The sequence below is a fragment of the Chionomys nivalis genome, chromosome 10 (genome assembly GCF_950005125.1).
Source record: "Chionomys nivalis chromosome 10, mChiNiv1.1, whole genome shotgun sequence".
In the NCBI taxonomy this organism is placed as follows: Eukaryota; Metazoa; Chordata; class Mammalia; order Rodentia; family Cricetidae; genus Chionomys; species Chionomys nivalis.
Window position 1 is genome coordinate 78,855,583 of NC_080095.1, and position 24,771 is coordinate 78,880,353.

Here is a 24,771-nt window from a genome sequence, read left to right on the forward strand (position 1 = left end):
TCACATAATGACAGTGGGAATTTTCACTGTTTCAAAATAATTGGGGGGGTGCATTGGTAAGTCCCTAACTACTTGGTGAAACAACCAAACAGAAAACCAAAAGCAATGTGATAAATTTATAAATAGGACTTTGACACAATGTGCAATGGGCCACCTTTTACTTCTTACATTAGCAATATCTCTTCGAACCCAGGATTCTCTTTAGCTTGTTTAGCCCATATTTCACACCAAAGACTAGATATTAAAAATGTAAAACATCTGTTTTCTGTCTGGTCAGGTAGATCAGTAGTTGGGAACACATGGACATGGATGAGTCTTGGGTTTGACAGTGAATACTGAAAAATTAAGTAAGTATAAAATAGAAGTTTGGGACTACTACTGGTGTTGGAATGTATGACTGTTGAGCTACTACTACTATGGAAATTCAGACACAGCTGCTGAGATATATTACCATTTCATTTACCAAACTGTGTTTAGTATAACCATGGTCTTAGAAACTCTTTGGTCACCCAAAGATTGTTTTTGTGCCATGATAAAAAAAAAAATTCAGGCCGGGCGATGGTGGCGCACGCCTTTAATCCCAGCACTCGGGAGGCAGAGGCAGGCGGATCTCTGTGAGTTCGAGACCAGCCTGGTCTACAAGAGCTAGTGCCAGGACAGGCTCCAAAACCACAGAGAAACCCTGTCTCGAAAAACAAAAAACAAAAAAAAACCAAAAAAAATTCAGAAATTATGCAACATAAAAGATTCATTACTCATATCAATTTAAATTTACAGAGAAGCCAAAAATTAGGAAAATTTTTAAGTATATATTTTTAAAATCTACTAAAATTAGCTAGTCATGGTCGTTCCAACCTGCGACTCCTGCACGTGGGAGGCTGAGTGAGTCTGGAGATTGCTGTGATATCAAGGCCAGGCTGAACTACTTGAGGAGTCCCAGACTCATCCTGGTTACAGATAAATAAATACATCTATTCAAATCAATGAAGTCACAGTATGGAGACAACAGTTATTTGAAGGATCATTTATTCAACATTTTTTTACAAAATACAAAGACTTGTTCTGCATGAATATAGAGCATATGAAAAATAATGTGTTTTGCTGAGTCTAATTTTCAGACATTCAGAATCTCTCATCCATTCTCTTGGAGAATTAGATTTGTTTGGCACTTGGTTTAATGTCATAAACAATGAGGAATGAATACTTTCCCTGTTAACTGAATCACATCCATAAACACAAGTTAAAGATACAAAATTAGACATTTGCCACACAAGACTCTTTCCACAAGGTAACTGTTTTGCCTATGAGCCTAAGGCTTTTAAAGCTATAAGAGGAAGGATTGAGGGGCTATTTAAGTTCTATAACGTGTCAGCAGCAGTTGATAGTAAATGCAACAGGAGATTTGTTTTGTCTGTGCTACAAGAACATGTCCTATTAGACAGACTACTGCGTTTTCTCTACTTGAACACAAGGAAGCGCATACTGATTGCCTGTGACTCATAAGAATGTGTAAAAATACATGAAGCTGGCTTGGATTGTCAATGGGAGAGCCTATTTTCATCAGCTAATATGAATGCATTTGCTAAAATTAGTGAAGACAGGAAAATGATTTAGGGGTAATATATACAGAGTTTGAATACATTTTCAATCCACTTGGTGATTTCAGGCACTGTGGCTCTTCAGGATAAACTGTTTCATGGGTTAACTTGATAGCAGTTTAACTTTCAGTGCAAGCAAAAGCAAATACCTGCCCAGTGTCACACACATGACCTGGGACAACTGGAATGTTCAAAGCATATTTAATTTTTAACACCTTCACCCTGGAGACGTCTTGGATAAAACTTCTTACCAAGTTGGTTCTCGGTAACATTTAATTTCCAGAGAAAGCCAAAGCAATTACTTGTCTCCCTCTCTGTCATACATAGGAACAAATGTATTTGAACAGTTCCCCTTCTCCAATTTCACTGTGGAAGCATCTTCCATAAGAGGCACTTAGTGTAAACCTTCTATGGATCATGGGAAACAAGACTTGAGATGTTTGCATTTGATTCTATCAAAGCAACACTGCCACAGTCCTCTGCCATGTAAACGATGTTCGGGTAAGGCTTGCCATCACAATGGTGCTTTCCTGAGAATGGAGCTGGTCTCTGTATATATCATAAGTGTGCGTGCTCTGAGCTGTGGTCACTGTCGCGGCTGTCGTCATTTGCTAGCGAGTCCCCTGTCTGCTGGAGGGTAGCCGCACCAATCCCTGACAGCTCTGACGGGAGAAGGGTTCCCTTCTTCACATTCACCAGTTCCTTCTCTCGGGCTGCGGCTCCTTGCTGTCCTCCTTTGACCCGCTTCCACTTCATTCTCCTGTTCTGAAACCACACCTTCACCTGGAAGGAAAAGGAATAAATAAGACAAAGAAGGCACAGAAACCTAGTTCCTCAAGGACCTGCACGCAGATGCCATGGTGCTGTGATTATGGAAACCATGTGCTGAGCCAGCTAGCGTGTGTATGGTAATTGAAAATTCTTAGAGAGCCCTTAAAAATATTTTATAAATCCCAACATATGACAAATAGGTAGGAATAGATGGAGAAGTTTGTTCAGAAACATTGGACTAATTTACATCTATAAATATATGTTTGTCATACATTTATCTAGTCTCTGAAGCTCTTCTTTGGTTTCTTGACCACGGAGTATATGCTGGTTTATCTGGTGTTAAATTGGCCTCTGGATGGGCCCTATTCACTACAAATATTACCAAACTTCTGAATGGGAACTTCTGAATATCTCAGCAAACCCACTCACGTCCATGGGGAAAAAAAAGTCATAATTCACACCAGCAAATGTCCACATGCTTCTTAATTTTTAAGGAATGCTGCCCCAATAAAACTTGAATGAAGAAAGCTCTCAAGCTCACCGTTGCTAAGCTGGGGACTGTCTGTTGGCGTAATTGTTGGACACTTGCTGTCTTAGTGTTCTACGGAAAGTGGATCTTCTTTGCCGGCCTTCTTGAGCTTATTAGCATTTACTTTGCTAATATCATCTAACAATGGCTAAAAATGCTGCCATAGTGAAAATTCCTAGCACTTATGCGTGACTCCCCTTGATGAGCCCCAGCAACTTCATCAAAGGGCTAAAGAGAATATGATGTTCATTCTCATACCAGGACAGAGAACATTTCCCGAGACTAGTGTCCTTATTGGTCCAGTCATGATTTCATATTGATAAACATACGTACCAAGCATTGGATTTACTCGTCCAATTTCCCTAATAATGGACTACTTCTTATGCTTTTATTTTGCCTTTTTAAATAAAATCTCAGCTAAAGTAAACTATCGTGTTTATGATCCTCTTGCTTCTTATGTTAGGTATTTTTTTATTCCTGGTTTGCATTAAATTACTTTACGGTTATCTTTTTTGTATTTTGTAGACCCTCTACAATCTGTTCAGTGTCACTTTGTTAAATAGTCTATCCAATTCCCATGACCGCCATTCCACATGTTATAACTCATGCTAAGCACTATGCCTTCACCAAACTCCTACACCTCTGACAAAAATACACTTTCATGTATGATGGAAAAATACCTTACTCTTTTGTATCAAAAACATTTTGAACTGTTATCACATTCTCAGTTTATAGTAATATACGGTACTAAGGGGAGCATCTATGCCCCCAATACAAGGGCACCCACATTTGTAAAAGAAGCGTTACTAAAGTTTAAATCACACATTAAGACACATACACTATTAGTGGGAGACTTCAACATCCCACTCTCACCACTGGACAGGTCTGCCAGACAGAAATTTAACAGAGAAACAAGGGAACTAACAGATGTTATGACACAAATGGACTTAACAGACGTCTATAGAACATTCCATCCAAACATAAAAGAATATACCTTCTTCTCAGCACCTCATGGAATCTTCTCTAAAACTGACCAAATACTAGGTAACAAAGCAAACCTCAACAGATACAAAAAAAATGGAATAACTCCATGTATCTTATTAGATCACCACAGCTTAAAGTTAGACTTCAACAGCCACAGTAATTTCAGAAAGCCCACAAACACATGGATATTAAACAATGCTCACCAGAGTCACTAATGGGTCAAGGAAAAAACAAAGAAAGAAATTAAAACTTTCTAAAATTCAATGAAAATGGCTGCACAATATGCCCAAACTTATGGGACACAATGAAAATAGTTAAGAGGAAAATTCATAGCACTAAATGCTACATAAAGAAGCTGGAAAAAATCAAATTCTAGTGAGTTAACAGAACATCGGAAACCTCTAGAACAAAAAGAGGCAAAGTCACCCAAGAGAACAAGAAGGCAGGCAGGAAACTGAGGGCTGAAATCAACAAAATAGAAACAAAGAAAACATAAACAATACAAAAAAATCAATGAGACAAAGTGTTGGTTATATGAGAACATCAATAAAATTCACAAATCTTTGTCCAAACTAACCAAAAGTCAGAGAGAGAATATCCAAATTAACAAAATTAGAAATGAGAAGGCAGACATAACAACAGACATGGAGGAAATCCAGAGAATTATCAGATCATACTTCAAAATATCTGCACTCCACAAAATTCGAAAACTTAAAGAAAATGGTCAATTTTTTTTGAAAAATATCACTTACCAAAATTAAATCAAGACCAGAGAAGCAAATTAAATAGACCTGTAATTGCTAAGGAAATAGAAACAATAGAAACAGCCATCAAAAGTCTCCCAATCAAAAAAAAAAAAAAAGAAAGAAAGAAAAAAAAAAGAAAGAAAACAAACTATCTTTTTTTTTTTTGCTGTTATACATACCAATCCAAGTTCCCACTCCCTCCTCTCCTCCCAGTCCCTCCACCTTTCCCCCCCCCCCACCTTACCCCCATCCACTCCTCAGAGAGGGTAAGGCACATTGCTTTGGGGAAGATCCAAGGCCTTCCCTACTATATGTAGGCTGAGCAAGGCATCATCCAGAGAGAACACATTCCCAAAAAGCCAATACACGCACTAGGGATAAATCCTGGTGCCACTGCCAGTGTCCCCTCAGTCTGCCCCAGCCATACAACTGTCAACCACAATTAGATGGACTAGTTTGATCCGATGCTTGTTCTTTCCCAGTCTGGCTTTAATTTGTGAGCTCCTATTAGCTCAGGTAGACTGTTTCAGTGGGTGAACCCATCATGATCTTTATCTCATTTTAAAGAACACAAATATTGAAGGTATCTTATGAGTTTATGGCTATGACATTAAAAAATCCAAATTAAAAGCCAAAACTATCTCTCTGGGAGTGACTCTCCAACATCTTAGAAAAAATTCCCTTTATATCCCCAAGATAGAAAACATGATTATTAAATCACATGTTTTGTTCCTCTGAATTCAGCATAGTAAGTACATCACATGAACTGAAAATAAAATTCTAAGATTTTCAATTTAAGACACTAGATGAACATAAATATATAAGAATAAAGTTCACATTGGGTACAACACCGAACCTTTTCCTCCCAGTCCATGATTAAATTCAGCAGCCTTTGCCATGGTTAAAATGTACTCACTATTCCCATTCTGTGAGCTAGAGCATGGACTCTGCAGCTTAATTTGACAGATTTTCTTTTCTAGCAACCAACTCAACAAATATCTGTGTTACCAACAGATTTATCTAACATGCAAGTGAATAGCAAGCCCTCTCTATATACCTGTGTTTTCAGAGTCTGCTGAAAACCCACCATGATAAAATCTGAGAAAGAAAAAACACATTTCCTTCTATTTGTGCCCCAAGTAGATATTTTTTTCAACTATAAGAAAACAAACTTCTAATTATCCTGTCCTGGATAGTCCTTCATATTTTTTTGCATTCAAAATTTGGCATTTTCAAGCCAGGCAATGGTGGCACATGCCTTTAATCCCAGCACTCGGGAGGCAGAGGCAGGTGGATCTCTCTGAGTTCGAGACCAGCCTGGTCTACAGAGCTAGTTCCAGGACAGGCTCCAAAGCCATAGACAAACCCTGTCTCGAAAAACCAAAAAAAAAAAAAAAAAAAAAAAATGGCATTTTCTAACAATGTTCCTCTAGATATTTGGCTTTAACTAAGTATTTAAAATCAAGTGAACTTATCACCATTCCAGTCAACAGCAACTGCCAGAAGAGCTACACAGAGCAGAACAGAGAATGCCCCAGTTATCTCTCCATTGTTTTGTTGTGATTTTGTCCATTTGATGTTTGTTTTTTATTTTATTTTCTGTTTTTCTTATAAGACCAATGCTAGATTACCTTGGGAAGACTTTTAATGACTCTTGACTTGACACTGAACTTGGCCAGATGCTTTGCTTTGAACAGGGGTCATTAGTAAATATGTGATAAACAGACACTTTAGGATCCCTTTCAGGTCAGAGATTTTTCCTCAGCATTCCTAAGAGCAATTTTCCCATTCTGAAGAAGCCCAAGTTGCCTGGTTAGAAGCAAAACTCTGAGAAGACCAACTGTTCTTAAATATCTTCAGACATCTCTTAGTCACTGGATCCAAGACTCTAGTTCTGGGTAGGATGTAGGAAAGACAAGGAAAAACCATTCCAAAACCCAGACCCACAAAATTCTAAGTAAACTTAAAGTTGGCTGTTGTGTGAGTTTACTAATATTTGGGATGGTTCATTACACAGAAGCAAAAAGCTGAGTTAAAATTAAAATGACCTTTAAAGAATTAAAATTTCAAATAAGGTATACATACACACACATAAATATAAAACTGTTACATATAATTCAATCTATGTGTCAGTTAGGAAGAAAGAATAATTATCTAAAATAGCTTCTACATTTTCATCAGTTTACAGAACCTCTTCTAGAGTTAAATTGTTCTTAAACAAATGTGAAACTTGTTTTCTCTGATGGAGTAATGAAAGATGACGGCCCATCTCTATGTGAGTAAGCACAGACACTTGCCTTGCTCTTGATGAGAGCTCAGGGCTCCTTACACCATTGTATAGATGGGAAGTTAACACTAGTTTCCAATTTTCTTCATATTTCTAAAACATGGGGTCTTTCCTGAAGTTCATGCTTTCTTCATACACTAATGTGTAATTTACCCCCTTCTTTACGTCCTTGTTCATTAAAATAGATAAACTATCTGACGATATAGATTTTAGATTCTGCTTTCTGAAGTGCCAAGTACTACACATTCACAGAGGGAACTCTGTGTGTGATTCAGAGGAAGAAAATGTGCTACTCCAGAACTCAGGAACTAGTCATAATATTTAGTAAAATATAAACTGCCAATAAATAAAACCACATAAAAGTGTTCCTTTGTATATTTTCTCTAACCAGAAATAAGCCACAGAAGCTGAAACCTAAAAATTAGCAAAAAGAATATGACTTAAGAAACTAGATAAAGTTCTTTGCTATCATAAAGTATGACATCATTGGTCCACACTTGTTGGTATTTCTCTGGTCCCAGTGGGACCCCTGGGGGAGCAAGTACAGTGAGAGAGGAAGTAAACCTCTTGCCCTAATAGTTCCTGCTGTGATTGCACTGTCCATAAAGATGTTTGCATTTGCCTTTCAGGAATGTTTTTCTAAGTAGCAAGACTGTTAAACATCTGAAAGCTGAGTTCTCCTGGAGTAAATATGAGTTAACACAGGGCATACTCTCTGACTGCTAACAGAACAAGTGATTTTCCATCCAAATAAAACCCAATAAAGGAGACTATAAAGCAAATGATTTAAATATATTATTTAGTTCTCATTAATTGGACACATGAATCATTAATACTTTCAAAGCATTCTTTGAGTGAGTAGCGGACTATTGAATTTCTATAATAAACACGATTTTAAAGAGTTTTGATTAATAAAGAACAAGTATTTTCCAATGACTTGTGTGTCCTTGCTGCCAATCATTACCCAAGGTTCTTGCATCTATGATGCACCCATTGATAAGTTCAGAACGCATAAAAGCAAATGGAATATGAATCAATTCCAGGTGAATGCCTCTTGAGGTCAGGGAACTACCAATTCCTTATCAACTTCTGTGATTATGAATAGCACCTCATGTTAGGGTTCCAAGAACTGTGAGTGACTATTCAGAGTGCTAGATTTGTACAACTGTACAACTCGTGTAGAAAATAAACCCTCAAGATTTTATTCTATTTTATGTTATTTAGTTTTAAAGGTTAATGTTCTATTGTAACACAGCATGACCTATCCTGACCTGTACAGACAGCTAACCTTATATTACACCAGATGAGAAATGCTTGAATATAAACATGGGAAATATTTCACCATTTATCTACATTATGTAAAACAAGCTGTGTTTTTAAAATAAACAGAGGAATATTGCCATCACAAGGCATTTCTTCTTAAAAACTCAGCAAAAGCACCTTTCATTCAAATATCATTTGTTCTTTTCTCAACTTCGTCATTTTGCTGAACAAAAGTTTAATCACCGAATAGTAGAGACTTCCAATTGCTATTTGTAAACCATTAATCCAGATTAACACAAAAATGTTAGAAGAAGATTGCTCAGTCATAACAGTATTAAAGGTCATGCCACAATGACGCCCACTTTACCTGTCTTTCGGTGAGATCTAGATTCACTGCTATCTCGTATCTTCTCAGTCTGGTCAAATAATTATGGTGAGCAAATTCTGCCTCGAGTTCTCTGATTTGCTCTTTGGTAAAAGCTGTCCTTTCCTTCCTAGGTTTGCTGTTCACTTCTGACTTGTAATTTCCTTCCTGGGAGTCTGGGGGAAAGTGAAGGAAGATTCTGTTAGCAGAGTCATGGAAATGTGTGGAATCATACAGTGCAGTTATCGAGAGCCTACTTCTCCAAGTGTGTTTCTAGACAAAGTGAACAAAGACAGTAAGACTGATCCCATAGCCATAGGGTAAGATAGGCACGCTCTCTCTCTCTCTCTCTCTCTCTCTCTCTCTCTCTCTCTCTCGTCTGTCTCTGTCTCTCTCTTCTCTCTTCCTGTTTTCTAACCCATAACTCAATTAGAAGAGTTCTTAACACATCTATAAACACCAAATACAATTTTTAATTTCTAAAATGGTATGGATCTAATAAAATAAACCAGACCCTCATCAGAAAACAATTGTAGAAATAAAATTTATATTTCCACATGTACATAAGATCTAAGTATGAGAGAATGTGGAATCCTCAAAGAAGCAATGATTGTGTATACACACACACAAATATAAAAAGGAATAAATCTTTAAAAACAGTTAAAGTTTAGACAAAGCATATGAAGAGTATTGCAGAATTGACTGTTCGTTTTATTTTCATTTTAGTTCCTTAATGCAAATAACCATAGTTTTTTTCTTATAGTGCCGGCTACTTTGTTCAATAGGAAATGTGTGAATAAAAGTCTGTCCATATGACTTTTATGCAAGAAGTTTTAATTTTTTATTGTACATGCATGACAAGCACCTGTTGTACATACCAAACATCAACTATCCATATCAAATCTTCAACACCATGTAAAATCACAACAGTTATTTGGAACATAACAATCTACGTTTCTATTCGGGAATTAAAAAACAGAATGCAGAATGTTTTATTTAGCTATTTAATGTCCCTGATAGGTAGGCTTGAAAGTGTTTTCTATAAACTAAAACAAAGAATTTGCATATCATAGAAAAGTTAATCTTCAGTCACCATGTAGACATGGAAAGCAGGCAAATCCAACTCAAGAAATTCATGGCACGTTTATCCTCAGTGAAATACCAACATAATGAACAAAAGATCGTGCAAGTCTTCTCCTGAATATCGCTGCTGGTTTCTCTTTGATGTTTACCATCAATACATGACTTGTGTTGTACTATCCAGTACAAGGAGGTCTCCCATAAGTCCAGAAAAGTGATGAAGGAATAATAATGACTAATTAAAAATATAAGCATGATATCTTAATTGCTATTTAATTACATAAATATAATACAATATGATTGAGAAATTATCTCTTCAGTGACAGTTGCCTTGAGTCCAGCGGTACTTGTTAATGAGGTATTTTTTGTTTTGGTTCTTTTCCTTTTTATAAACCTAAAGAGAATCTAGCTAGTAAGAGAAGTCCCTGCAAAATGAAAACCCACTCTCAAGGAAATTTTAAGGCAACCAATTTTGGATTGAATCTTATCTAAATCTTAGCTGGCCAGATGTGGTTTTTCTCACAGCAGCTGCAATAGCAATGGTTTCTCACCTACATTTTTCCCACTTGGTTACTCCTTTTATGTTAATGGTCCTATAGGAAGTTTCTCTGACTTCTTGCCATTTATGACCACATTTCCAAGTTGTCATTTACTTTCCATATAGGCTAGGATCCTCATCCTGGCTGGTGAAGGTCAGCCAGCTTTCCTAGTCAGGTTTAAGAATGTTTTATGAAATGCAGTCTGATTATGCAGGATCTGATATCACAGGACCTAGGTGAGTTTCTAATAGGTGACAGCTCACAGGTAGTTATGTTTACATGACACCAACATACCTGGCTCAAAGTAGAACTGAGAGTTCATCACACACTTGGTTTTAAACTACATATTTGACAACACTCACACTGTTGTAGCATGGAGCTATTCTGGCATGGTGTAAATAAAATTTCCAGGTGATAGCATTTTTGCTCCCTAGGCTACTCTGGCAGACATTAAACTCAAGTCACAGTATGGAATATTCAGCTTCAAGTCCTTCCTAGGACCATCTTGGTTCACATGAATCAAGATTTTTGCCAGCTTGCAGTCATTCTCACCGAGATCTTGGCTTGTGGTTATTTGCATGTAGACAATGTTTTCTTCTTTCCCTTCAGAAAAGCAACTCTGAAAGCTGACTGCAGAGTAGCAAGTTTTTCTCATGAGGTGCTCAACTTGAATGAGTCGTGCTTCGTCTAGTTCAGTATGAATGACAAATGGCTCACACATTCCCGTAAGTAAGCATGAATGAACAAATTCACATTGAGAGAAACCTATTAACTGGTATTTATTTTTCTTTGACATCACTCCCTCTAGTTTTTGAAATATTCCAGAGTATTTAACAAATACCTCACATACATATAAAACATGTAATAGGCTTATACAGACAATCATTGTGGCAAGAGATGCACAGCACCAGGCTTATATAAATAGTGGCTGGATTTCAGCAAAAATCTTGCTATAATGCAGTATTTCAATCTAAAAACAGTTAATGGAATGACAAATCCCTATGAAAAATTGTAAGGAAGGGAAGTCCATTGAACAAAATGAAGTGAGCTTTGCACACTTATATTTTCAACAAGCACAGAAGTAATCATTGAGTTGAAGCTAACATGAAGAGCAGCTAGGTGCTTCTTGGAGAGGAATAGCAATTGAGTTAGGTATCACCATTAACCCTTTATCTACTGCACACTTTCATGGTGGGACATATGATACTGTTTTCCTATTAATCCACAATGTTCCTAATTTTTACCCAGACCCAAAAAGAAAATTATCATATGTACTCACTCGCAAGTGGTTTTAAAACATAAAGCAAAGAAAACCAGTCTACAAATCACAATCCCAGAGAACCTAGACAACAATGAGGACCCTAAAAGAGACATTCATGGATCTAATTGACATGAGAAGCAGAAAAAGACAAGATCTCCTTAGTAAATTGGGAGCATGGGGACCATGGGAGAGGGTTGAAAGGAAGGGAAGGGGAAGGGAGGGTGCAGAGAAAAATGTAGAGCTCAATAAAATCAATAAAAAAGAAAAATGCTTTTTAGAATAGCATCCTTTAGACTTGCATTTCCAATAATCTTGAATTTAAATTACTTCTTTATGGTTTACAAAGTTATCACTTGCTAAACCCAAATCTCCCACTATTATCACCTGACTGTCTATTCTTTGCTGGAAAATGGGTAGGAAGCTTGGATGAGGATTTTGGCAAATTTCACCTCAGCTTCCAAATGTTTCACAGCTGTTTCAACTAAGACAAAGCTCTGTCTTCTCCACATCCTCTTCCAAGTGCTGGTGTTGTGTGGGGGGGGGGGAGGGGGTGAGATCTAGAATCAAACTGCCTTCGTTTCTTCTGTATCACCATAAACACAATCTCAAAAATTCCACAATAGATCCCAGCATGAAATAGTACAACTGCTATTTTTGTTTGTTTGTTTCAGACATTTTTGTGTACCAGTGTGTGCACCTTAGCATCCTTGCTGCACTGAGGGCATGTTGTCTTATGTCTTCAGGTTTCTTGGCAGGCCCAAATCCCTATCCTTTGTCTAATTGAAGACTTTGGGACTTTGCTAATTGAAGAAGTCTGCCTGCATCTGTGAGGGACTGAATCTGCCCTCCAAGAATCATTTCTGTCTAATGTTTAGAACTTTGCCGGTGTGACATTTTTTTTTTCTGAGAACAAAAGGAAGCCAAAAGACATTTTTCTTAAAGACAAGAGATATGTAGAATCAATATGCTCATCCATGGTACAGAATGCTATTTAATGTAAGATAAATAGTAAAACATGGTGAACATAGAGTCTATAATTTATCTATGGTTATAAAATACTGAAATGAAGTGATTTTATTTTAGAATGACAAATAATTCTGATTTCCAGAAATATTTCAACATCAATTCATCAATTCTCATACTCAAAAGAAAATAATGAATTAAGTCAAGTTCAAATGTTTCTCTGGGGATCTGGAAGACAAAAACATAGAGAAGTTGCAAAAAAGTAACATTGAAAAATAGTTTCTAAACAATACAAATTTAATAAATGACACAAATTTGATAAATGTAGGTATGAAATTTTTGAAAACAAGAAATTCAAAATTTACATTACAGAAATACATCCACCTAAGCCCTGACCCTTCATATATGGCTGTTTTTCTGGGGCAGGCAATGACTTGCTTTGGCTGCTCTTTGCATTCCTGAAATACACTGAAAAGCAAAGCTGTATAATACAATATTTATTCTTGCTTCTTCCTTTTATTTTTGGTAATTTTAAGATGATGGTAGTTTAAAAGAAATTTTGGCCAATTTGAATGAAGTAATTATTTCATCATTCTACTTGCTCATAACTATGAGTTAGGAAATAAATTTACCAAATAAGTCATAGCCTCATGGTGATACACAGAATATAGAAAAGGGTTAATTTAAGTTATAAGAGGTAGCTAGGAAGAAATCTAAAATATTGGCCAAATAGTGTTGTAATTAATATAGTTTCTGTGTGATTATTTGGGTATGGTGGCTGGGAAATGAATGAGTAGCATCCACCTATAGTCCAAGATGTCAAGGATGCTAGTGATATCCAGGATGCCCAGGATAATGCCAAGGACTCTAAGGTTGTCCATGAAGAGTTCCCAACACAAAATGAATTCAATGGTAATTGCATGATTTTTTTGTTTCATTTTTCTTTGTTTAGGCATGTTCTTTGTTGGTGGTTGTGGTGATGGTTTTGTTTGTTATTCGCTCGTCTTATTGGTCTTTTGCTTGTTTGTTTTGATGTGTGTTTTGTTGTGGAATTTTGATTTGCTTCCATTTTCGTTGCTTGTTTTGGCTTCATGTGTTTGTGTGTGAGCATGCATGTGTGTGTGTGTGTGTATGAGACAGTGACAGAGACGAGAAAATAAAGTGGGGTGGACAGGGAGTTGCAGAGGATCTGGGAAGTGTTGGGAAAGGAGAAAACATGATCAAAATGTATTATATAAAAGTTTAAGAAAATAAAACCAGGAGCTAAGGGTGTAGCTCAAAGGCAGAATGTTTGTGTATTTATAATCCCCCAGGTTTGGCCCTGAGTGCTGCCTATAAACTTGGATTTGATTAAAATGTGGCCAGTTAAGCTTATAAAAGTGCAAAAAAGTAAATTTTAAAAATTTTTTACTTTATTTAAATAAAATATTTATTACACTCCTTTTTTTCATTAATTTTGCCTACTAACCACAGCTTTCCCTCCCTCTTCTCCTCCATTTCCTGACTCCCATCTGCCCACTTCCCCATCCATTCTTCCTCCATCTCCATTCACAAAGAGGCAGGCATCCCACGGGTTTGAAGAAAGCATGGCTCCAAAAGTTGAGGTAAGACCAAGCTCCTCCCACTGCAAAAAGCCTGTGTGAGGCAATCCAGCATAGGTAACAGGTTTCCCGAAGCCAACTAAATTCTAGGAACTTGTCCTAGTTGCACTGCTAGGAGCTCTACAAACAGGCCAAGCTACATAAGTGTCATGCACATGTAGATAGCCTAAGTAGGTCCCATGCAGGCTCCTTAACTGTTTGCCTGCTGTCTCTGTGGACTGTCATGATCTTGACCACCCTGACTTGTCCATCCCTCCACCCTTTCTTCAGGAGAACTCCTGGAGCTTGGGCCAGTGCTTGGCTGTGGATCTTTGCATCTGCTTCCATCAGATGCTGGATAAAGGCTGTCTGAGGGTAGTCATGATCTGATTACAGGGGAAAGCCAGTTCAGACACTCTCCCCACTATTGCTAGGAGTCTTAGCTGGGGTCATTCTTGTGGATTCCTGGGAGTTTTCATGGCACCAGGTTTCTCAAAAACCCTGAAATGGACTGCCCATCAAGAAATCTCTTTCATTACTCTCCGCTTCCACCCTGTCCCTAACATGCCTCTAGCACCCAGCCAACCCAATCCATTCCCTCCAGTTCCCTTCCAACCATCCTCCCACTCTCACCCCTAGATTACCCAGGAGATCTCTTCTCTTTTCCCTTCCTAGGGCAATCTATGTATCCCTCTTTGAAAACTCTTTGTTATCTAGCCTCTCTGGGTCTGAGGATTGTAGGTTGTTTATCCTGTACTTTACTCCTAATATCAATTTATGAATGAGTGCATACCATGTTTGTCTTTCTGTGTCTGGATGACCTCAGCCAGAATAACCTTTTTAGTTCCATCAATTTGCCTTTCAAATTTTATGAGGTCATTGTTTTCTACAGCTGAGAACTACTCCATTGTGTAAATGTACCACATTTTCCTTACTCATTCTTTTCTTGGGAAGCATCTAGTTTTTTTTTTTTTTTCAACATTCTGGCTATTACAAATAATGCTGCTTTGAACATAGTTGAGCAAATATTCTTGTGTTATGATTGAACATTCTTTGTGTATATACCCAAGATTGGTATCTCTGGGTCTTAAGAAAGATTAACATTTTTTTCTGAGAAATTGCCACATTGATTTCCAAAGCAGCTCTACATGTTTGTACTCCCACAAGCAATGGAGAAATGTTCCCCTTACTCCACATCCTCTCCAAAAGCTGTCATCAGTGCTTTTGATCTTAGTCATTCTGACAGGTGTAAGATGCTATCTCAGAGATATTTTGTTTTGCATTTTCCTGATGACTAAGGATGTTTAACAATTACTTAAGTATATTTTGGCCATATGAAATTCTTTGGTTTAGAGTTCTCTGCTTAGATCTGTACTCCATTTTTAAATTAGATTATTTGCTATTTGGATGTTTCTTTATCTATTTTGGAGATCAGCCCTTATGTGTGATTCACATCTCTATGCTGTGAATATCATTGGTTAATAAAGAAACTGTCTTAGGCCTGTACAGGGCAGAATATAGGCAGGTGTGGAAAACTAAACTGAATGCTTAGAGGAAGAAGACAGAGTCAGAGAGAAGCCATGTAGCCCTGCCAGAAACAGACACCGGATGGAACTTTACCCAGTAAGCCACAACCATGTGGTGATACACATATTAATAGAAATGGGTTAGGTTAATATGTAAGAGCTAGCCAATAAGAAGCTAGAGCTGATAGGTCAAGCAGTGGTTTTATTAATACAGTTTCTGTGTGGTTATTTTGGGCTGTGCAGCCTGGAATAAACAACTAGCCTCCTTACAACACAGCCCTCTGTTATATGTGGGCCTGATGAAGAACTTTTACCATTCTATAGTCTGCAATTTTGTCTTATTAACAATGTTCTCTGCCTTACAGAAACTTTTCATTTTCAGGATGTCTCATTAATTAATTATTAGTTTCAATGTCTGTACTATTGGTGTTATATTCAAGAAGTAGTCACTTGGACCAGTACATTTTAAGATACTTCCCACTTTCTTTTCTATTAGGTTCAGTATAACTGTATTTATGTTGAAGTCTTTGATCCACTTGGACTTGAATTTTATGCATAAGGACAGATACGGATCAATTTGCGTTCTTCTACATGTCAACATCCACTTATGGCAGTAGCATTTGTTGAATATGCTTTCTTTGGGTTTTTATTTTTGCATTTCATAATTTTGGCCTCTTTGTCAAAAATCAGGTATTCATAGGTGTGTATATTTATGTCAGGATCTTTAATTGGATTCATTCTATTGATCCATATACTTATATTTATGCCAATACCAAGCTATTTTTATTACTATAGCTCTATAGTAGAGCTTAAGGTCAGGGGTGATAATACATCTAGAAATTCCTTTCCTATATAGGATTATTTTAGCTATCCTGTTTTTTTTTTTTTTAATTTCTCCATATGAAGTTGAATGTTCTTCTTCCAAGGTCTGTGAAGAATTATGTTGGGATTTTGATGGGGATTGCACTAAATCTGTAGATTGCTTTTGGTACGATTGTCATTTTTGTTATTTTGATCCTACTTATCCAAGAGGATGGGAGAGTTTTCAATTTTCTGATATCTTCTTCAATTTTATTCTCAAAAACTTAAAGTTTTTGTCATACAGATCTTTTACTTGTTTGGTTAAAATTACCCCAAATATATTATGTGTGGCTATTGTAAATGGTGTTGTTTATCTTATTTCTTTCTCAGCCCAATTATCATTAGTATATAGAAGGGCTACTAATTTTTCTTTTTTTTTTTTTGATTTTTCGAGACAGGGTTTCTCCGTAGCTTTTTGGTTCCTGTCCTGGAACTAGCTCTTGTAGACCAGGCTGGCCTCGAACTCACAGAGATCCGCCTGCCTCTGCCTCCCGAGTGAGGGCTACTAATTTTTTAGTTAATTTTGCTTCCTGCTACATTACTGGATGTATTTATCAGCTGTGGGAGTTTCCTGGTAGAAATTTTTGGTCACTTATCTATACCATCATATCATCTGTGAATAGTTGTACTCCTTTATTTCCAATTTGCATTCCCTTGATCTCCTTTTGTTGTCTTATTGTTCTATCTAGAACTTTAAGTACTATATTGAAAAGATATGGAGAGAGTGGACAGCCTTGTCTTGTTCTTGATTTTAGTGTTGAATTTCTCTCCATTTAGTTTGATGTTGGCTATTGGCTTGCTGTATATTGTCTCTATTATTTATATATGTTCCTTGTATACCTAATCTCTCCAAGACCTTTATCATTAGGGGAGCTGGAATATTTATATTATAATCCACCTAGAATCAGGTATGAATATTCTATGATAAGACTATTGCCTGCTGTACATATATGAAGAAGTTATTGTCTAATATAATTTGAAATACACATATAAGAGCAATGAGTATTCTATCACACTGTGACTTACAAAGGAGGCATTATACATAAACACCTTCGCTGTGGGACAATGCTCTTGTACACTGTAAATACTTGTCACTTATATTTGCTTAATAAAATGCTGATTGGCCAGTAGCCAGGCAGGAAGCATATTCAGAGTCACCAGACTAAGAGAATTCTGGGACAAAGAAAGGCAGAAATGCAGTCACCAGTCAGATGTAGAAAAAGCAAGATGAGAATGCTTTACTAAAAAAAAAAGTACCAAGCCACATGGTTAAACATAGATAACAATTATGTGCTAATTTAAGTTGTAAGAGCTAATTAGTAGGCTAAAGAGTTTATAATTAATATCAGCCTCTCTGTGTTTCTGAACTGAATGGCTGTGGGACTGGGCAGGATAGAAACTTCTGTCTACACACCTTCACTGAATTTAATATCTGAGCTCTTACATATAAAGGATATGTGATTTCTTGCTAGAATATGATTTTCTTACACATCATGTATGATGCACAGCTTAATGCATTTTATCTTATGTGTAAATGTATCCTCTACTTACCTTCAAATAATTTCCAATTATCAGAACACTTTAATAAATATTTGTCCAATATGACAGTGTTTAAGCATAATTATTACTAACATTGACATGGTATGAGTTGCATATATTTGCTTCTAAAATTCACATATTTAGGATGGAGGCATGATATAGAGAAAAAAGTAGAGCCTTTGAAGCATGTAGATTTCAGATGGAAATTCTCAGTTTATACTTGTTACCTGTGTGGTCTTGTAGGCCTGTTAAGTCACTTAAAATTAAGTTTCTCCATCAACAAAGCACATAAGTGACTGTTGTAAATAGAAAAATTGAAATATATAAAGTACATATATATGACACATGGTATCCATTCAGTGTTGTACACTAATAACTAATGACATTAAGCTTGAGTGCCAGTCTGTAAGATTTGATTAACTAAAATTCTACTTTCAACTCAATTGGATTTATCAATTTTGTTTGAATCACCTCTTATTTTGTATCTACGTTTAGTTAAGGACAAATGCATCATTTGTCATTAAATATGGAGATGATTTTGGAAAGGTGATGATTTATTTTCTAGCCCCTTTTCTGACTGTGCCTTTTAAAAATGCAACTGTTTTAAGAAACTATTTACTAGTCCAAAAGGAGTAATTAAATTTTCTTTGACACAGTTAGTGGTTTTTGCAAGTCATATATTGCATAATTTTTATACTTTACTATTAAAGATGAGAGCCAAAAATCAAAACACAAATTATTGAATTTTTAACCTGTGTGGCATATTTTTATTTTAAAAGTAAATTAAATTAAAATTTAAAGATCTGTTTTTGTGGGGTGCATGTGAATATGTGTGCATATACAGAATATTGAAATATACTGCTTTTTAAAAATGGGTCTCACATTTGTTTAGTCAAGGTCATTCTATTTCAGTGCCCAGATATATAAAATACATCAGATTTTTTGGTTATCAGTTACATATAAAGTATCAAAATCACTTAAACATAACTTGAGATGGATCCTATTTTGTTATGTGCAGGTGAAGTGGCCATGCTCTGTCGGACTTGAGTAATTTGGCATTTGTTCACCGTAAGGAATTCCAAACCAGTCAGCTATACTTAGGACAGCTGGTCCTCACAAGTCCCAAGAGTCAAACTACTTGTTCCTAGATCTCCACTAACTATACCCAGAGCCCAGCATTAAACTATTTCACAAGCCAAATCCTAGCATACATAAATGGTCTTAAAATGATCTGTATCCACCTAGGAATGAAAGAAAGTATTTAATCAATAATAATGAGAAAGGATCTCCCTCAGGAAGGAGTGTAGTGGCTAAACAGTTGTACACAGTGATATCTAGACTGATGACATTCTTCACACTTACAAGCCATCTTTCTTGCTCTATTGATCAACAATCAATTTTCAAAGAGCAGGTGAAATCACAGTAGTGGTGCTTCTGCCACTGTGGAGAACAATGCTAAGAACTGCTACACATAATTGGGAAAGACCTTTTTTAATACTTATGCAAGATATGGAATATAATCACCCTAGGTTGTTGCAGTGTTTAGCAATTGCCCACATATGAACATTTTTCTGGGTTTTTTTTTTTTTTTGTCACATACAATCATGATAAACATGGAGGTTGGAAGAATACTATCATAGCTCAATTGCCCATAATCTGTTTGCCTCATGAACTCATTATCATGGTGCCCGAGGAACGTCTTCATGCCTTGCTTCATAGTAAGAGATGCCCATAAACATAGAGCTTGAGAATTATTCATATAGATTGCTCAGCCAGCATGAACAATTTGCTTACATTATATAAGAGCCTACTATGATTATTCAGTTTCTTTGTTGTGCCATGTACATGATTTTTTTCCCTAGGCCAACTAATGTGCGAACAGACATTCTGAGGGGTGTGATCTAGGCTCTAAAATGTAGAAAGGCAAAACTCAATTTTATGGCGCATGAAAGTCAAGCTTCTAGAATGGTTGTTGCTTGTTTGTGGCAATGTTCTTTGACTTAAACATTCTCATTATTTGTGAAAGTCAACAATAAATCATGAAAAAATTTAATTACTCTCATCTTTCCAAATGTGCTACAATGTAATTTCTCACTTTGAAAGATAATTAGTGAAACAATAGATACTTTAAAATAACTTTTTTTAAAGATTATTACACATACCTTAGACCATTTTCTTATAAGGAATTGACTTCAGAAGTCTTTCATATTTTTAATTTCTTAGTTCATAGGCCATGCTTTCAAGTGTGCATAAAACAAAAATTAAATAACAGAAATGTAATAGTGTCAGAAGAACTTGGGTTACTGGCTCATTGAGTAGGGAAATCCGGACTTAAAATGCTGGATATTAAGTTGTTAATCTTATTAATCCAATGAAGCTAGAAACAATTCCATAGCAATCAAACTCATCCTTGCTGGCATGCTTTTCTCCATATTAAATACATACTTGTTGAAAAGTGAGAAAAGAAACAAGTCTTCAAGGCATGAACAGCATTTACTCCTCTTAGGTAGAAAAATATGATGCATTTACAACCACAACACAGCTCCTTAAGGGCAAAATTTTATTAAAATGAATTAAAGATGATTTTAAACATGGAGGATAGAAATGTGGGGAAGTGGCACCTTTCTCTCTTAGAAATACAGCCAGTTGCTCATAGAGAATAATTTTTTAAAATTTATTTATTTATTTTGCTGCTGCTGCTGAGGAACCAAACCAGACCAAAGAAAACAAAACATGAGAATGGTCTGGTGCAGTGGATAAACAAGGGGCTGCAGTCATTGTTGGGTATAGAGGATAGGATAGTAGATGTCCAGAGAATAGGATCTGGGTCCTTTATTGTCATCATTAAAGTCTTACATAAAACTGTCTCCACATTCCATAAAAATGCCATGGTGCTTCAGGAAAAATACAGACCTGAGACAATAGTTTATTTTGGCTGGAATTAAAGTTTCAGAACTGAAGAGTTACTGCCAGAAATAGGAACCAGCTTTGAGAAAACTTTCAGTGACCTAGGATGTAACAGAAGTGTTCCAACAGTCACACTCCGGAGCTTGGGGTCTGAATCAAGGCTTCTTTGTGATGGACCTATGTGAGGCATAATTAATCACCCAGAGGAAGTGAAGAGGCTTGGGCTGGGAGTCTAGTTACCCAGGGAATTCCCTCTTCCTCTGGCACCCACTTGCCAGCACAACTATAAAATAGGAGCAGAAATGTTGCACTCTATAAATGATTAATCAGGGCCGATTTACATGAAATTAAGTTGTTCGCAAGCTAAGATATCTTAGACCTGGATTCCAAAGGCTCTCCTGCAGCTCTCTACCCAGACTCCTTTACTTCCTCCTCTGTTTCCCTTACTTTTCTCTTTAAAATATGGAGCTCTCTGTAAGCTGTGAAGTTTCCCACAATTTCTAAATCTTACACAGGTCATAATTTTCAAGATGAATAAGCACTCAACAAATATTCATTGAATTAAAAAGCAAAGTATTATGTTAATCCTCAGGAAACAACAACATAGCATTCACTTAGCAATGGGGTTTCTAAAAGTACTGCTCTGGGCAAAGGCAAGAGATAAAAGTAAATACAATAATAGCTTTAGAAATCAAATAATGTATGTAGTAGCTGATAAAACAAATATATACGATCAAAGCAGCAAAAACTTCGCATAAATCAACGATTCCTGAAAGACTTCATGATGACAGAAAATACAGTTCAATTGGAAGAATGCTCTACTTTCTTCTACGAAGCATGAACTAGGCTCTGTGTTTGAATCCCAGCACAAAATAAATAAACTATGGAGGTGTATATCTGTAATCCCAGCATCTGGAAGCTAGAGGCAAGAGGGTCAGAAGTTCAAGGCTACCTTAAGCTAAATAGTAAGTTCAAGGCAAATGAGGTTTGCATGAAACCCTATCTCCAAACAAAAGCTAAAAGCTTCGTGTCCCTCTCCAGATTCTAGCTGGACAAGTGTAGTATTTTTCCTGTCATCAAGGAATCTTCTCCCCTTTGTGATAGAGATCATTACAAAAAGCCACAACTGATATCAATACCAATTGATATACACAAATCTCCTGCAGCTGATCTCCTGGATCCTTTTGGAAGAAAAAGCAGAAAGAATGTAAGAGATTAGGAAGATAGCTGTAAGAATGTGTCTCCTAGAAATATCAGAGAAGTTGTACCCATAAAATCTCACCAACAAGGCTGTCTAAACAAGACCTGGAAGCTCAGGAGGCCTCCATCTTAGACTAGGGACTATAGGCAACTAAGGAATGTTGGCCAGACTTGAAAACAAACAGGTAGCATTAAACAGACCAAGCAGTTTGTGACAGTTTGTGTAGTATTGGTATAATTTGGAATACACACACACACACACAAGCGCGCACACACACACACCTTAACAATTAAAGAAAAAGATTATGAATTTGAGAGCAAGGGACTGACACATAGGAGTAGTCAGAGGGAAGAAAAGGAGGGAAATGACGTAATTGTAATATGATCTCATGAAATGTAAACAATGAAAATTGAAAAGAAGCAAAAGGAATCATGGATAAATTATGTATATTTGTGATGACTCTTAAAACAGGGAGTAGGGAGAATCCCTAAAAGATGGAAGACTTTTCCAGGTGACAGCAGAATAAAAGCAGAACTTTGAATTATGGGCTGACTCTTGAGAACAGGAAGACAGGTCTAGGGATGACGTACAAGTAGGCATGACAAAGGTCATGCTGTGAGGAAAGGTTAATGTCATGTGACTCCTTCAGTGATCTGCAGACTGAGGGGAGTACCGAGGTATGTTCAGATGCTACTTCGCAGCAGCCTGGAGGTTAGTGCAGGTTAGTTTAGAGACTGACCTAAGGAACTGGGGCCATTGTAAGTAGGTCACAGCACTCAGCAGGCCTCCAGCATAGTTTGACATTCCTGAATTAGTAAGACAGAGCTCTTCCTTCCTTATCACACAGCAGAGAATAAACATAGAGCTGCATCTACATATGTTAACCATCATGCAATTCATTCTGATTTCTCAAAGTTGGTTGCTATGTAGCTCCAAACGTTCAGTTCCAAGGTTGTTGACGAACAGTAGTTGGGTAAGAAAAGATGCTCACATCCCTACCCTCACCATCTCCCACTGGAAATGCCCACGTGGAGGCTTTTTCATCCTTTGCAATTCAGTGTGTGATGAATTCAATTTTTTCTTCACAAAATCACATGAACCACCTTTCCCAGCCTTCCAAATACTATCCTAAGCTTCCTGTTTACAATCTCATTAAGTCTATCCACCTTTTCCCTTTGATCAGAACCTCTTAGTGTCAATTCTCCATGCAAATTTTCTTTGAAAAAGTAAGAAAATGGGACCCCATTTTTTGATAGCATTATTGCAATGCTTTCTTTTTTTCTTTTTTTTTTTTTTTTTTGATTTTTTGAGACGGGGTTTCTCCATAGCTTTTGGTTCCTGTCCTGGAACTAGCTCTTGTAGACCAGGCTGGCCTTAAACTCACAGAGATCCGCCTGCCTCTGCCTCCTGAGTGCTGGGATTAAAGGCATGCGCCACCACTGCCTGGCTTTGCAATGCTTTCTTAATCCAATTCACTTCTTACCTTGTGTTCTAAGCACTGGCCATTGGTTTTTACCTTATCTTTTATATTTTTTCTTGCAGTTTAACAAACATCATGTATGCAAAAGACAGTGGCCTTATGAACCCCAAGACTTTTGCTGGATACAATTCCATCTTCTTTTTTTTTTTTTTTTTTTTTTTGGTTTTTGGTTTTGGTTTTTGAAGACAGGGTCTCTCTGTAGCTTTGGAGCCTGTCCTGGAACTAGCTCTTGTAGACCAGGCTGGTATCTAACTCACAGAGATCCACCTGCCTCTGCCTCCCGAGTGCTGGGATTAAAGGCGTGCGCCACCACCGCCTGACCATCTTCTATAAAGGAATTTTTATTAGCATTATCTTTACTGAGTGCTTCCTTTGTGCCATACCTCCTCCAAGAAGATTATCTAGTATATGGGTTCATCTACTCCCTATGGTACTCTGGTTGAGTTAGATGACTGGGCTGTACTCTTGTAGGAGATATTGAGACCTTGAGATAAACATGGCTTCTCTATCATGTGCTTCCACCTTGATATTCTGACCTTCCACAAACACAAAGGCAATCAGGCCAAGCTATCCTGAAATGACAACTCAGAACTCCAGAGCTGAAACAAGCCTTTCTGCTTTATAAGTTATATATTTTATGTATACTTTGCCACACTAATAGAAATCTGACTGAACACCATATTGCGCTTTATAAATGAAATATGATAGGTTTTCCCCTACTACTGCTATAAAAAAAATTCTGAGAAATTTTTTCTGTCTAAAGCATTTACAGAGAAGGTCGTCTACTTTGGTAACCACCGTAGCTCATGCAAAGAATGAACAACAAAATTTTAAAACTCATGTGGTTGGTCAAAAGATTTTTTTGATGGCAAGCAGAGTAGTTTTGTTTAACACAAACAAAAAAGATAACATTATTGTAGTCTTCACTGTAGGCATAAAAATCTTTTATCACAATATAGATAAATATGCAGCAAGAGGTCCCCCAAAATACAATCAGGACGTTTTTTTCATGATGAGTAGAATTAAAGGTATAGAGTGCTAATAGTTCTGACATAGAACCAGGTAATTGGATCAGTGCTAAGACAGTACAGAAAATTATCCCATAAATAAGAAATTGTGAATATTTTTCATCGGCTTTTGTAGAAAGCATATTGAGTGACACATTTTAAAGTGAAAGATTACAGGCCAAGTGTATGGCATGTACCTTAACCCCAAACTAAGATATGGACGCAGGAGGGTATAAAGTGTGTGGCCAGATATTGAGAAATTGAAACGAATGAAAGAAAGAGAGA

General features: G+C 36.8%; 1 protein-coding gene across 1 annotated transcript in view; it reads right to left on the minus strand.

Annotated features, from left to right (window-relative positions):
* Positions 1-1,018: 1,018 nt before the first annotated feature.
* Positions 1,019-24,771, minus strand: part of Meox2 (mesenchyme homeobox 2) — a 50,052-nt gene continuing 26,299 nt past the window's right edge. The window contains exons 2-3 of the mRNA XM_057782919.1: positions 8,546-8,718; positions 1,019-2,381 (exon numbers count right to left, since the gene is read on the minus strand). Coding sequence (XP_057638902.1) covers positions 2,157-2,381; positions 8,546-8,718 — 398 coding nt within the window. The 3' untranslated portion in view covers positions 1,019-2,156. The remainder of the gene's footprint in view (positions 2,382-8,545; positions 8,719-24,771) is intronic.